Consider the following 15,842-nt stretch of genomic DNA (forward strand, 5'->3'; position numbering starts at 1 on the left):
CAAACTTTGAAGTCTCTAGAGCCAGAGAGATTCTTCATGAGTGGGCCAATATCCTCGCGTTAGATATTGGAAATGGGCTTGAAAAGGAAATTCCAGAATATCAGGTATGGTTTCGAGAGGATCACAATAGCATAAGTCCAGAAGGTGAGCAAGGTTTTGAGGATATTAGAACGACGATCTGGATAAGACATTCTCGTCTTGGAACCAAAATATTTACTCCTGAAATGTGGGCTCAAATGGAAAATATAATGCGATATTTGGACAATGCGGGAGCAGGACCTAGCAACGTGGGAGCATCATCTTCATTTCCTCCACCTGATTGATAGCAAATTTAGGCCAACTCTTAGATTTGTCTTTCTATTATGTCATCTTTTATGTATTTTTTTTAGTTTCTTCATTGTACTCTCCTTCTTCTTTTTTGTAATAATGAAAACTTGGTCTTTTGTTTCCCAAAACTCGAGTTGTCACAAATTAATGGCTTGGATCAATCTATCATAATCACATTATGCTTGACATTTAGGCCCACCTCTTGCAAAAAGAGGTCCCGTGCATATTAGGATGCATTTTCTTTTGAATATTTTGTTTATTATTTTGTTATGTGATTTACTTGCTGCGTAATACATGTTTATTCTCTATTCATTTATTGTTATTATTTAATTATCTGCCTAATTATTGAAACAACAATCATCCACTTGATACTAATATTTCTCTCTTTTTGAAGGTTTTCTTTCTTTTGATTTATTCTCCCCAAAGGTTGATTTGCATTGACTATGAACTGGCGGATCATCCATACTTTACGAGATCAAAAGCACGTGCAGAAATGACTGATTCAGGTGCGTCTGATCAAAATGGTTTGGGGCTTGTCACTGTCCTGAGAGATGAACCCAAGACTTCGGAAGGAAGGGAACCAATCCCTTATGATGAACACATTGCTAATTTGATGCAAAAAATGGCCAATATGCAAAATGAGATTGATCGACTTCGAAAACTCACCAATTTGTCTATCACTTTGAACACACCACTTCCCGAGCATGGAACAAACACAGCTACTCCGCCTATCTCAATACTCCTACTCCTGCTCCTCAATACTTTCCACCAAACCTTTCCCTTCAAAAGACCAATCCAATTGCTTCCAAACAATCCACCAACCCTCAACAACCCAACTTTCCACAAAACAATCTGCAACAAGCCAATCCTTTACCCTTCACTACCTCATATGCGCCCAAACTACCCCGCTCACCCAAACCGCCTTACCTACCCAAAAATACCAAGCAACCCAACATGTACCGGTGGCACACACTGCAATCCCTAACGTTCAATATGTGTCTCAAATATATGTAGCGAAAACTCAACATTTCCTTAATCCAATGCCAACCATGTCAGAAGTCGATCCATATGAAGAGATGGAGAAAGAAGCGAGGTCAAGAACATATGACAATGTAGCAAGGGAGATTCAATTTGAAGGAAGCTTTCAAAAGTATCCAAGTCCATAAGGGGGTTGAAGGTCTTGAATATGAGGATTTATGTGTTCATCCCGATGTTGAATTACCCGTGGGGTATAAGGTACCAAAATTTGATGTATTTGATGGGAAGGGAAATCCTCGAGCTCATTTAAGGTCGTATTGTGACAAGTTAGTTAGAGTGGGGAAAGATGAGGCCATTAGAATGAAGTTGTTTATAAGGATCTTGACGGGAGAGGCCCTTGATTGGTACACGAGTCGAGACCCACAGAAATGGAATAGTTGGGGTGTGATGGCGCAAGAATTCATAGATAGGTTCAAGTTTAACACTGAGGCTATTCCGAACAGGCTCTACTTGATGAAGTTGGAAAAGAAGTCAACAAAGTCATTCAGAGAGTATGCGATGCGGTGGAGAGCAGATGCCGCAAAAGTTCAATCTCCAATAGCAGAAAGTGAGATGACCTCTCTTTTTATACAATCCCAAAAAGATGCAACGTACTATGAAAAGATGATAAGTGTTATAGGACAAAAGTCCTTTAAGGTTGTCAGAATGGGAGAATTCATTGAAAAAGGTATTAAAACTGGGAGAATCACTAATTTGGCAGCCCTACAAGCAACAAGTAAGGCCATTCAGTCAGATTCAATCGGAGGAACCCTTAAGAAGAAGGACGGCGTGTCTGCTGTCATGACCATCTAGGAACGTAGGCCAAACCAAATGTTAACCTACCAAAACCCATTACCCCAACATTCATACTATAGTCAGTATACCCAAATTCCTCAACCCTATTATCACCCTTCACTTGCCCCTTACCCAGTTTACACCACCCAACCAACGTATTATCCACCTAAAGCACCTGTCTATCCGAATCCATCACGATACCAACCCCCATATCCATCCCAATCCCACTACCAACCACAAAACCGTCCATCAAATGCACCCAGACCCTACCCAAACTTTGAAAAAAGACCAGCCAAAATTTATACACCTTTAGCTGAACCTTTAACCCAACAATATGAACGGTTGAAAACTGCAGGAATACTCCAACCAATCCAAGGACAAATTTCTAATCCCCTTTCTAGATGGTATGACGAGACCAAGCACTGTGCATATCACTCTGGAGCTACTGGACATGGTACTGAAAGTTGTCTTACTTTCAAAGACAAGATTGAGACATTGATCAAAGAAGATTCAACTCAAAGGTGTTTCCCCCAATGTAAACAACAACCCGCTGCCAAATCATAGCAATATTAACATAATTGCCGTTGATGAAGATTTTAACTTGGAAGGGACCATAGTACCAGTCAAGATAGAGAAGAATATTGATACATCGACCTTTATTTCTTCTGTAATCACAGTCCAAGTACGAGCGCTAATTGAAGTGGAAGTTTTTCTTCCCAAACCTAAGATCATGGACCTTGTCACTTAATCATTCCCTTTTGACACAAAATCAGTTCCTTGGGATTACTCGATTGATGCAAGGGATAAAGGAAAAGGAAAGATAGTTGTAGAAGTCGTTGCTGCAGGAATGACAAGATTCAGGCGTTGTTATGCCCCTGAAGAAGTTATACAAGGAGGACCAAACAAGGAAAACAACCAAAAAAGGGTTGTGACAGAGGCCGAAGTTGAAGATTTCTGGAGGAAGATGCTAACTAAGGAATATTCGGTTGTTGAACAACTGAAGAAAACTCCTTCTCAAATTTCTTTAATGGCCTTACTGATGAATTCTGCAACTTATAGGAACGCTTTGGTGAAGGTTTTAAATGAAGTTTATGTTCCAGCAGAGACCACTAGTGAGAACTTTTCTGCCATGGTAGGACAAGTTTTGGAAGCTAACAAAGTCACCTTTCATGAAGATGAGTTGCTGCCTGAAGGTTTGGGACATAACAAAGTGTTGAACATTATTGTCATATGTAGGGATAAGTTTATTTCCAGAGTGTTGATTATAATGGTTCAGTTGTTAACATATGCCCTTTCACTACTCTTCGAGCTTTGGGAATTGACTTTGGAAAGATTCGTGAAAGTCATGTAAGGGTTAGAGGCTTTGACGGGACACAAAGGGGAGTCATCGGAGAAATTGATCTGCCATTGCAAATTGGACCTATGGAGTTCATTGTGGAATTCCAAATGTTGGATATATCTGCTAGCTATAGTTTATTACTTGGAAGGCCATGGATTCATATGGCTGGTGCGGTCCCTTCCATTTTGCACCAGACTTTGAAATTTGTTTGGAACCATCAGGAAATTATTGTTCATGGAGAAGGTAACAACTAAATATATCCTGAAAATTCAGTCCATGTTATTGAAAGTATGGAAGAGTTGGATGGGTCTGTATTCCATATTAGGGAAATTATGTGTGCTACTCAAGCTGGAAAGGCAAATTTGCCACGTATGCTTATGATGGTGGCTTGGGAAATGTTGAAGAATGATTTTATCCAGGTCAAGGTCTTGGAGAGAAATTAGATGGAATAGTGGAGCCAATTCAATTACCTGGTCAGAAATACACATTTGGTCTTGGATACGAGCCTACTCCTGAAGAAATCTCATCGGTTAATCTCAAAAGGAAAAGTGACATTCCCTTACCACAACCTATCCCGCCCTTGAATCAGTCATTTTCCAAAGCGTTTGCTGCACAAGGATTAGAAGAAGCTGTTGAAGATAATCTCATAAAAGGACTCAAAAACTTGTTCATTGAAGAAGTTGAATGCAATATGATTTTGGAGGACGGCACCGACGCCCCGACCATATGGGATGTTATGCTTGGAGATGCTTTGAACAATTGGACTTGTAACCCGTCCCCAGTTCTCCGGGAATCTTGGTAGATGATTGTATTAGAATTAATAAAACAACATGATTCAAATTGAGGCATGAATCGTGTTTTTGAATTTGATGTGTTTTGCCTCCATCTTTTGAAAGCTTAAATGCCAAATCTATGTTACCTTTTTTTCTGCTTTAAATTTTAAAATTTGTCCTTGATTATTTATTTTATTTTTATTTCTTGCCTCTCTTTCAGTAAGCAAACTAATAAATCTGTCAATGCCGAGAATGTGACATGTAATGAAATGAGCGAACAAACCCCGAACAGTGAACAAACTTTTGCAGAATATGAAGAAGATGTGCAGTTTGGAGAGTTGACTAAGGAGTTTGAACATTTTGAGAATAAAGAAAAGCCAAATTTTGATGAAACTGAGACGATAAATTTGGGAGATTCAGCAGAATTGGTGAGGGAAACAAGAATTAGTGTCCATTTGACTCTGTCCCAAAGAAATGAACTTATTAATCTTTTGAGACAATACATGAATGTGTTCGCATGGTCTTATGATGATATGTCGGGTCTAAGCACAGATACTGTTTCACACAGGTTGCCAATTGATCCCTCTTGCCCCCCAGTAAAGCAAAAGTCGAGAAAGATCAAGTCTGATTTGAGTTTAAAGGTTAAGGAAGAAGTCTCGAAGCAATTTGATGCCAATGTCATCCGGGTCACCAACTATCCCACGTGGTTGGCCAACATAGTACCAGTGCCAAAGAAAGATGGAAAAATTAGAGTATGTGTAGATTATCGAGATCTCAACAAGGCTAGCCCGAAGGATGATTTTTCTCTCCCAAACATTCAAATACTTATTGATAATTGTGCAAAGCATGAGTTGCAGTCATTTGTTGATTGCTTTACAGGATATCATCAGATTCTACTGGATGATGAGGACGCGAAGAAAACCGCATTCATCACGCCTTGGGGAGTATATTGTTATCGGGTAATGCCTTTTGGACTCAAGAATGCAGGGGCAACATATGTGAGAGCTATGACTACCATATTTCATGATATGATCCATAAGTAGATTCAAGTCTATGTGGATGATTTCATCATCAAGTCATGGAAGAGCTCAAATCATATAACAGATTTAAAGAAGTTCTTTGACAGATTATAGCGGTACAATCTAAAGTTAAATTTCGCAAAGTGTGCATTTGGTGTCCCTGCCCGGAAGCTGTTAGGTTTCATCGTGAGTAGGAAAGGGATAGAGCTGGATCCTTCAAAGATAAAGGCTATTCAAGACTTGCCTCCTCCAAAGAGTCGAAAAGATGTAATGAGTTTTCTTGGTCGCCTCAATTACATTTGTCGATTCATTGCACAATCCACTGTAATTTGCGAGCCAATCTTCAAGTTGCTGAGGAAAGATGCTACAACCAAATGGACGGAAGATTGTCAGAAAGCTTTTGATAGAATCTAGGAGTATTTATCTAGTCCACCAGTCTTGGTGCCCCCAGAATCTGGAAGACCTTTGTTGTTATATTTGTCAGTGTCTGACAATGCATTTGGATGTGTGCTGTGACAACATGATGAAACTGAAAAGAAGGAGCAAGCTATATATTACTTAAGCAAAAAGTTAAGACCTTATGAAGCTCGGTATACTTTATTGGAGCGCACTTGTTGTGCTTTAACTTGGGTTGCACAAAAGTTAAGACATTATTTATGTGCATATACCACTTTTCTCATCTCAAGGATGGATCCACTCAAGTATATATTTCAGAAGCCTATGCCCACTGGAAGGTTGGCGATGTGGCAAATTTTGTTATATGAATTCGACATTGTTTATGTCACTCAAAAGGCCATCAAGGGACAAGCGCTAGTTGATCATCTCGCTAAAAATCCCGTGGATGAAGAGTAGATGACTCTTAAAACTTATTTCCCTGATGAAGAGGTTTTATTTATTGGAGAGGATATTTTCGAAGAATATCCCGGGTGGAGAATGTTTTTTGATGGTGCTGTGAATTCCAAAGGAGTCGGTGCTGGAGCAGTGTTGATTTCAGAATCAAGTCAACATTATCCTATCTCAACAAAGTTCAGATTCTTATGCACAAATAATATGGCGGAGTACGAGGCTTGTATTCTTGGGCTTAGGATGGCTGTTGACATGAACATACAAGAATTGTTGGTTATAGGTGATTNAGCGCTAGTTGATCATCTCGCTGAAAATCCCGTGGATGAAGAGTAGATGCCTCTTAAAACTTATTTCCCTGATGAAGAGGTTTTATTTATTGGAGAGGATATTTTCGAAGAATATCCCGGGTGGAGAATGTTTTTTGATGGTGCTGTGAATTCCAAAGGAGTCGGTGCTGGAGCAGTGTTGATTTCAGAATCAAGTCAACATTATCCTATCTCAACAAAGTTTAGATTCTTATGCACAAATAATATGGCGGAGTACGAGGCTTGTATTCTTGGGCTTAGGATGGCTGTTGACATGAACATACAAGAATTGTTGGTTATAGGTGATTCCGACTTATTGATTCATCAGGTTCAAGGCGAATGGAGCACCAAGAACGTGAAGATACTTCCATATTTGTTGTGTGTGAAAGAATTGTGCAAGAAATTTGTCAAGATAGAATTCAAGCATATTCCTCGAGCTCAGAATGAGTTTGCAGATGCGTTGGCAACCCTGGCTTCTATGATTCAACATCCAGACAAGAACTACATAGATCCAATCAAGGTCAATGTGCAGGATCAGCCATCCTATTGTTTCCATGTAGACGAAGAACCGGATAGAGAACCTTGGTACTATGGCATTAAGAGGTATCTCAGAGAAGGAGACTATCCAGAAGGAGTAAACAATGTTCAAAAGAGGACACTTCGGAGACTCGCAAATCACTTTGTTAAGATGGTTTAACTCTCAAGAGGCAATGGAAACAGATATGGAAGGACTCCAGGTTTGGGATTGTTAAGATGTTTTAACTCTCAAGAGGCAAGCAAGTTGATTGAAGAAATACATGGAGGTACATGTGGGCCACACATGAATGGTTTCACTTTGGCAAAGAAGATTCTACGAGCTGGATATTTTAGGATGACAATGGAAACAGACTGCATCCGTTTTGTGAGAAAATGTCATCAATGTCAGATTCATGGTGATTTGATTCGAGTTCCACAAAATGAGCTAAATGTGACGAGTTCTCCTTGGCCCTTTGCAGCTTGGGGCATGGATGTCATTGGCCCTATTGAGCCAGCCACCTCAAATAGACACAGGTTCATTCTGGTAGCTATTAGTTACTTCACAAAGCGGATAGAAACATCTTCATACAAGTCTGTGACAAAGAAGGTGGTGACAAATTTTGTTCGCAATAACATCATTTGTATATTTGGGATCCCTGAGTCAATTATTACAGATAATGGAGCTAATCTCAATAGTGGCTTGATGCATGAGATATGCGAGAAGTTCAAAAGTATTCATCACAATTCCACTCCTTATCGACCTCAGATGAATGGAGCAGTTGAGGCCGCCAACAAAAATATCAAGAGGATATTGCGGAAAATGACTAATAACTACAAGCACTGGCATGAGAGTTTGTCCTTTGCCCTTCTTAGCTACCGCACCACAATCAAGACTTCGATTGGGGCAACACCTTATCTTTTGGTTTATAGAATAGAAGCAGTGTTACCAATGAAAGTTGAATACCATCTCTGAGGATCATCCAAGAAGCTGAGTTAAGTGATGCCAAGTGGACGCAAAACCGGTATGAACAATTGATGCTTATTGATGAAAAAGAATGAATGCAGTTTGTCACGAACAACTTTATCAACACAGGATGGCTAAAGCTTTCAACAAGAAAGTAAGATTGAGACAGTTTGAACCGGGACAGTTGGTGTTGAAGCGAATATTTCCGCACCAAGATGAAGCTAAGGGAAAGTTTGCACCTAATTGGCAAGGACCTTACATGGTTCACCGAGTACTGATTGGAGGAGCTTTGATTCTAGCAGAAATGGATGGTAAAATATGGCCAAAAGCTATCAATGAAGATGCGGTTAAGAGATACTACATCTAGAGGTTTCTATTTCATTTTCTTGTAATCTTTTTGTCATGTATTGGAACTACGTCTTGACCTGATTGCCATGGCGGGATACGTAGGAAATCCACATCGGATTTGGTCTTTTAATAGATTTTGCAAAATTTCCTTTCTATGTAATATGAACTACGCTTGGCATGATACCTTTGGTGGGATACATAGGTGGCCTATATCGGCTTCCGTCACTTTATTAGAATTATTTTTCATTTCTCCATTTCTTTGTATACAACGAACTACGTATGGCCTGATTCCGTTCAGATACATAGGCAACCCGAGGAGGGTTCGGCACCTTTATTTCAATTTTAATTGTATCCTTAGGTTATGTTTGCCTTGGTGCCTTGATAGAATAGTGTGCATCCTATAGGAGGTTAAGTATCATCGTGACCAAAGGACAACGCATCTCTTTCACAAAAACTGGGACAATTTTTAAGAGAATCATTGCAAGAAGATATCAAGATATTTTGAAGAGTATATGGTCAATCGAATCATCCGACAGAAGAAAGACTTCAGATAAAGAACGTTCGCTTTGTTTCATGACATGTCACAATTTGAAGTTCGGCAAAATTCTTTATTGATATATATACGTATATAATTTTATCTTATTTTCAAATATGATTTTCAATCAAATATTTTCTTTTTATTTACTTTCTTGTTATTCATTTAACCAAGATTTAGAATGGACGGAGGTTATGAGTTCAAGCAAAGTTGGAAGAAAGAAGTATGAAGAGCCAGACCTTCAAAGTCAATGCGAATTAACCTCCCCCAAAACTTATATTTTTTTCTGAGTGCAGGTTTATCAGGATTACCAGAAGCTGAGAAGTCAATAACATCCATAGCATCGAAAGGACTATATGTCGAGTGGTTTGAATTACTTACTTATAAATTTATAATTCGAAAACTTATAAGTAAATCTTTATAAATTTTCAAATGTATTGATGACAAATATTATTTAATAAGACATTGCACATGATTTTGCTCTGCATAAATGCCTTTAAAAGCACTGCACAAATGGTTTCAGATATTTCCAAGCGCACTGCACATTTGCTTCAAGATATTTTTCAAACGTACCGCACAAATACTTTAAGATTTTTAGCATGCATGCTTTCAAATACTTTAAACGCACTACACAAATGCTTTCAAATATTTTCAAATGCACCACACAAATGCATATTTTCAAATGCACTGCACAAATGCCTTCAATAATTTTCAAACGCACTGCACAAATGCTTCTAAATATTTTCAAATACTTTATATTTCACACAAATGCATATTTTCAAATGCACAAATACTTTCAATTATTTAAAAGGAATCCTACATGGCTTTATCACTTTTCTAATGCATTGCACAAATGCTTTCAGTTGATTGCACAGATGCTTTCAAATATACTACACAAATGCTTTACCAAAATACATTGCTTTCAAAGACTTCTTTTTCATAAATCACCAGGCTTAGAAAGTCTCATTCTTAAATTATTTGGCTAAAAAGCCTCATATCCATAATTTATTTGGTTAAAGCCTCATTTTCATTAATCATTGCTGAAAAGCACCATTCCTCATGAATCATCGGCCTTAAACCCTTTCTTCTTTTTTTCTCTTTTTTTACTTTGCAAGATTTTATCTCATTAAATTATTTCGACTTGCAAGGCCGCATTTTCATAAATTCACATCCAGGAGGTGTTATTTCCATGTGTTTATCGCACCATGCTTTATGTTTAATATTATTAACTGTTTTGACAAGTTTGAGTTCTGCAGGAGCTTTAGCACAACGTGGAACTTTATCTAAGCTGTGAACTGGGGCAATTTGTTGAGAAAGTTAAGCTTTCCAACAAAGGTCAAAGGTCTACCTCGAACTCTGCTCGACTCCACTCTCAAATACTCTCCTCAATCACACTAACCGATAACATCATAATTCACTCTGCTCGACTCCACTATCAAATACTCTCCTCAATCACACTAACCAGCAACATCATAATTTAACACTGGGGCAAACTTTGTAAGCTCGTGCGTACCTTGATTTCAAGATCCTCTGCCTCATAATTTATCTAATACACCTATCTTTTTCGCCTCCAAGGTTGCATTTGTTGGACGGGACAAAATTGGCTATTACATCAACTTCTTTGCCCAAAAACTCTTACATCGTCTCTGGTCAAAGAGGGACAAGTTGTTGACACACAATTTTGACCCTCATTTCTTCTAATTTATTGTTTTAAAGCTTCAAAATTAATGATATATAAAATTATCTTTTTGACAACTATTTTTACTACTATAACTACTTATCTGAAAAATTTTATATCCTATTATTGAAATTATTATTATTATCACTTTTCACACTCTTTTATTAAATAATCGATTTGTCTTTGCTTTATTTCAAGTTTCACACTTATTAAAGTAATTATAAGTTCATATTTTACATCTATATTTTTATAATTTCATTTTGTAAATTAGTATTTGTCATCCTATAGTATCATATTTATGGTTTTAGCTATTAAGTTAGGAGCTCAAATAAATTAATTTAAAGAAGAAAAAAAGGCCCAAAATGCTCTAGCAATTTAGCTATGTTCCAGCCCATTTACAAGTTTAAAATATTCAGCAATTTGGCTATCCAAATGTAGCACATCTCGACCCATTTTTTGCTCAAAATGTAGCAGCTCAACTACTCAATTGAACGGACCCATTTCCTCTAACATGTCAATTTAACCCTATTCATAAACTCTAGCAGTCATACCCCACCCCTCATTCCATTTTCAACCATGGTAGGTAGCACCATAACTGTGGATAGTCTTTGTCCAACCTTTTTGAGCAAATTTCATCCATTCACTGTGTTCTAGCATATCCTAACGTTTAAAATTTCCTTTTCACTCATATTCAACAATTTAGTCAACACAAGAAGCCAAATAACTTTTTGATTTTTGATTCTTTGGGGCAGAAGCTCACTGTTAAAACAACTTGATTTACGGAGTCCAAAATCTTCAAGTGATTTTTCTTCAACCAAGACAAATTTGATATTCAAAATAAATCCCGCTCAAATTCTAAGCTCTAAGCTTTATTTTTTCTTTCTATAAATACTCCCATATATCTTCAGTTGAACAGACGGGTTTTGGTTAGCAAAAGAGATCATGAAAAAAGACTTGAACATTCCAAAGAATATCACTTTTTTACATTTTCAATATCTCCTACTTTACTTTCTCTTTTGTTTGACTTTGTTGGAGGAATGAGCGTAGATTCTTGATCGAAGATGACTCAGTTCACTGCCCCATAGCAGGTGATATTTGCGTCCTTTCTCCTCTAGTTCTGCTTTTGTTATGCCAATTTTTTATTTTTATTTTTTGAGAAAGCTACGGGTCAAGAGTAATCTTTGTTCGTTGGGCTATAATAGAAAGTGAGTTTAAAAGATATTATGTTAAGTTTAAGTCATGTGAGAACTTGGCAGTTTTATGTTCTTTTTTAGGTAGAAACATGCTTAAAAGATATGACTATTACTTTTCTTAGTTTAGCTTACTATATATATATTGTGCAGATTATGTGTCTTTCCTTAATTAAAATATGGATTTATGCTTGTAAAGGCACACCACTTTCCTTACCTATAGCTTTTCTCATTTTTTTAAAAATATATACAAAGCATAAGTTGAAGTTTTCCTCTCCTACTTTGTAGTATATATATATATGTGTGTGTGTGTGGCATTTTTATAACCGGAAAGCTTATATCATAATTTTTATTATTGTTCAAACCTCTAATGACTAGTACTTTTGTAGCTTAAACATGAAAAGATTTGTCTATTATTCTTATGCTTTAAAAGTTGTTTGTAGTAGTGGTTTTGAATTTGTTCCGCATTTGCGTGTTTTAATGTTTTGAATAGTAAGATATTGTGTCATTTAACCGAATTTTATATCTAGTTTATTTGATATTGAGCATTGTTGATTTGTCTTACTAACTCTTCTTTTTTTTTCTTTTTTCTTTTTTTACTTTCTTTGCATGAACAATTTTGGAGCAAAAATTGGAGTTTCTTTGAGAGACTCTCACTACGACATATCCTCTTTTCATCGCTAAACTTGGGATATGCATTTCCCCTTTATTTGCCTCTCTCGCTCCCTCGAATTGGATCCGAGCTGAAGTTAAAGAAGACGAGCGAAGAAATTTGGAAAAAATATTTATATTTTTTTCAATTCTATTTGTTATTATGATGTGTTTGTTTTGGCTTGTTTGTGAACTTGTGTCTTGCTATATCTTTTGCACTTTGTTTGCTTTGCTGTGCTTTTGGGGGTGGGGTTAGTTTACTTTTTATTAATATTATTATTATTATTATTATTATTATTATTATTATTATCATTTATGATTTAGTTGTTATTTTGTTTAAGGTTTTCCTTTGGTTTCTTTTTTTAAAACATTTCTTTTACATCATTTAAACCCACTAATTTTTCATTAATTTTATTCAACTTGGCAGTGACCCTTTAAAAACAAATAAATAAATAAAAATGTTTTGTTGTAATCATATTTTTTTTTCAAAAATCTTTCAAAAAGGAAACATCTTATGAATTCATGAATAAAAGTTTTTATACTATATCTTTTAATTACATATTACGGATCAACGACAAATTGGTTTAGATAAATTATCCTTTCTTAAATCTCCATCATTTTAAATATAAATATAAAAGAAATTTTCAAATGTTGAAATGTTTTCCAACTTACTTATTTGACTTTTCTGATTCTTTTAGTATTCACTTTCTTTAAAATTAATTAACCCAAGTTTGGCTGGTTAACAGTTTTTAACTGATCTTAGAGGATGCCTTATCCCTTTCCTTTAGGATAATTAGAACTCTTAACTAGAATAACATAGGTTTAGTAAACCTTCATTGAAGTCAAATTTTAGCATTACTTAGTTAAATATTTAGGTGTCCTAATTCACCATAATTAATTAGGTGGCGACTTCTTTGAGTTAGTTAATAATTTAGAAATCACCAAAATGTTGTACACCGTTTGGACCTCGAGTTAAAATGGGGTATAACATCTACATTATGCTTATGTTGATGTTTTATGCTAGCCATCATATTTAGTACATTATTGTACTAACGCATACTCTTTCCTACATTCTTATCAAATGTAGGGTCAGGCGATATTGACTTACATCCTCATGGCTAGGATCTTAGTATAAGCAAGCAAGTGAAGATTTGATGAGTCCTCATAGCATCGAGGATTTGACTACCTTTTTTTTATGTCTTTCTTTATGTTAGAATTTTTGTAAGGGTTGTGTCCCAAGACTATTCAAGTATTAGATGGTTTGAGACAAGTGTTAAAGACTTCCGTTTCGTGTAATGAAAGACTTTGATTGTATTGGAAAATGTTTTAAATTTCCGCACTTTTCTATTACTTTATGTTATGATATCCTAAGTGGATTGTATGAGGCCTCTCAGGGTAGTATACACCTTATTACATCTAGGAAGTACCCTTGGGTCATGACAGAAGTAGGGATATAGATCGGTAACATTCTTGCTCTTTAAAATAGCAATTGCGTACGCACAAGGTATCTCGTCAAGTTGAAATCTCCTACAATTTCATATTTTCGCTCAAGGCAAACAATGTATATTTGTCTACCTTCATACAGTGAAAAAATAATTTAAACAGATGCAACAACTTGCAAACATTTAAAAGTTAGTGATACATTACATGATAATTCACTACAAAACAACTAATGTCTCATGTATCATTCAAAAATATAGTACATTGAGCCGTTAAAAATAACAAGATACATTTTAATCACTAATTTAATATAGAATTAATACAATAAGTATTTGATACATCTTCTTGTATACACTTTACTACATGTATCAGATACACATCAACAACCTGATAAAATAAATGTGACAATACACAATAAGAAGCTCCTTAAGAGAGAGAAATCGATTAATACATGTTTTTGGAATATGAATATAATTGTCACTAACCTGTTATTTGCTTATTTCTTAAAAATAAATTTTTATGCATTCTTCATTAAAAATACACATATAATATTCAAAAGTCGCAACCGTGGATTAATCGATGGAGTGTGAAGGAACCACAAAGAGATACAACTCTCACAATGATTAGCACTTAGTATCCAGTCAATCAAAAAACTTTTGAATTAACTGATGTATTCAATTACTCCAAAATAAATTTATGTGGCAAAGAAAATTTAAACTAAGCTACCTAGCAAATGAAATATCAGTTTCACAGGTAGAGATTTTTGGGTGGACTCGGAAAGACTGTTACTACCACCTTTTTCACTCTCAGACAAAGGTTGGTCAGAATCATCGGTCTTCTCTGTCAGTTTCTTTGACAGGAGAGTTGCTTCATAATTTGAAAGGTTCTTTGATGAAAAGGGTGAAGAAATTTGAATTTTAAATTTTTTGGTTCCTTTACGCTAATGACTGAATCGTTGACAGTAATTTTGAATGGAATAGCACAATTTATGGGATCTTAATTTGATTTTCAGTTTTTTTTTTTTCCCTTAATTAGCACAACATATGGATATTCTAGGATCTTAATTTGATTTTCAGTTTTTTCCCTTAATACGCGCAACAGATGGATACATAATTTATCAACAATAATGTATTTGGATCCTTAGTTATGTATCCAGAATGCCTAAAAAATATGAGATTTTTGTAATTAGAAAAAGAGTAGGGATAGAAGGTAATTTCACACTTACACTATGGGATTCTTAAAATTTATACTTTATATTATCATCATTCTGTGATTGATTTTTGGCACATTTTAGTTTAGGACTTAAGGTTCTTAGAATAAAATTGTTACACGCCGAAAAATTTCTAAGTTAAGATCTGAACTATTGTTCATTTATGCATAAGGTCGTGTCGAGTGATTCTTAATTATTCTTAGGTGCTAAGGTCAATTCTTTAGTGTGAAATTATTTTGGATATCAATTAAGGTCACTAGAATCTCCTAGCACAAAGTTGAGTTGAAAGTTTTTTTACCGATTGAGTTTCAATATAAGATTTTACTTGGGTCGATTTCAAATGATCATATCTCTCAGATCATAATGAATTAGATAGTCCATGACCTATTAAATTAAAAGATTACGAGTCATATTTCCAACGACACCAAGTTTGCCTCATTTCGAGTTCAGGGTAAAATGTTATGCATGTTTTAGGAAAAGAATACACATTAAAATACTTCTTAAAATTTTGATTAAATACTACTCCTTCTGTCCCATACTAGATGGTATCTTACTAAAAAAATTTGTCTCATATTAGTTAATTACTTGCTAAATTAAGATAATATTAATTAGTTTTTTCTTATTTTACCCTACAATTAATATGATCTTTTGAATGTGAACAATTCTCAATACTAGCTATTCCTATACTCTATTTATACTTTTTCTAACTTATTTTTATGTACATTGATATGAACAAAGGGTAAAATAGTAAAATTGATCAATCTATTAATGATTTCGTAATTATCTTGTAAAATAAAAAAATGTCCATCTAATATGAGACAGATGAAGTAATTATTATTGATAGATATTTTTAATGTTAATTGACCAAACAAAATTTATTTTTTGCCAA

General features: G+C 35.4%; 2 protein-coding genes across 2 annotated transcripts; both read left to right on the forward strand.

The window, feature by feature from the left end:
• Positions 1-2,175: 2,175 nt before the first annotated feature.
• LOC125845912 (uncharacterized) lies at positions 2,176-5,684 on the forward strand. The gene is made up of 6 exons (XM_049525401.1): positions 2,176-2,674; positions 2,913-3,332; positions 3,416-3,721; positions 3,898-4,276; positions 4,472-5,249; positions 5,385-5,684. The coding sequence occupies exons 1-6, from the start codon at positions 2,176-2,178 to the stop codon at positions 5,682-5,684; spliced, it is 2,682 nt and encodes an 893-aa protein (XP_049381358.1).
• A 765-nt stretch (positions 5,685-6,449) lies between these two features.
• Positions 6,450-7,910, forward strand: LOC125845913 (uncharacterized). The gene is made up of 2 exons (XM_049525402.1): positions 6,450-7,024; positions 7,142-7,910. The coding sequence occupies exons 1-2, from the start codon at positions 6,450-6,452 to the stop codon at positions 7,908-7,910; spliced, it is 1,344 nt and encodes a 447-aa protein (XP_049381359.1).
• Positions 7,911-15,842: the final 7,932 nt, after the last annotated feature.

This window comes from Solanum stenotomum, chromosome 11, assembly GCF_019186545.1.
Source record: "Solanum stenotomum isolate F172 chromosome 11, ASM1918654v1, whole genome shotgun sequence".
Lineage (NCBI taxonomy): Eukaryota > Viridiplantae > Streptophyta > Magnoliopsida > Solanales > Solanaceae > Solanum > Solanum stenotomum.

Bases quoted from the DNA above. Each gene is read 5' to 3' on its own strand.
- LOC125845912 (XM_049525401.1), top strand. From the start codon at position 2,176: ATGTTAACCTACCAAAACCCATTACCCCAACATTCATACTATAGTCAG. The intron at 2,675-2,912 runs GTAAACAACAAC...ACACAAAATCAG, and splicing joins TCAAAGGTGTTTCCCCCAAT to TTCCTTGGGATTACTCGATT. The intron at 3,722-3,897 runs GTAACAACTAAA...GATTTTATCCAG, and splicing joins AATTATTGTTCATGGAGAAG to GTCAAGGTCTTGGAGAGAAA.
- LOC125845913 (XM_049525402.1), top strand. From the start codon at position 6,450: ATGCCTCTTAAAACTTATTTCCCTGATGAAGAGGTTTTATTTATTGGA. The intron at 7,025-7,141 runs GTATCTCAGAGA...CAATGGAAACAG, and splicing joins TGGTACTATGGCATTAAGAG to ATATGGAAGGACTCCAGGTT.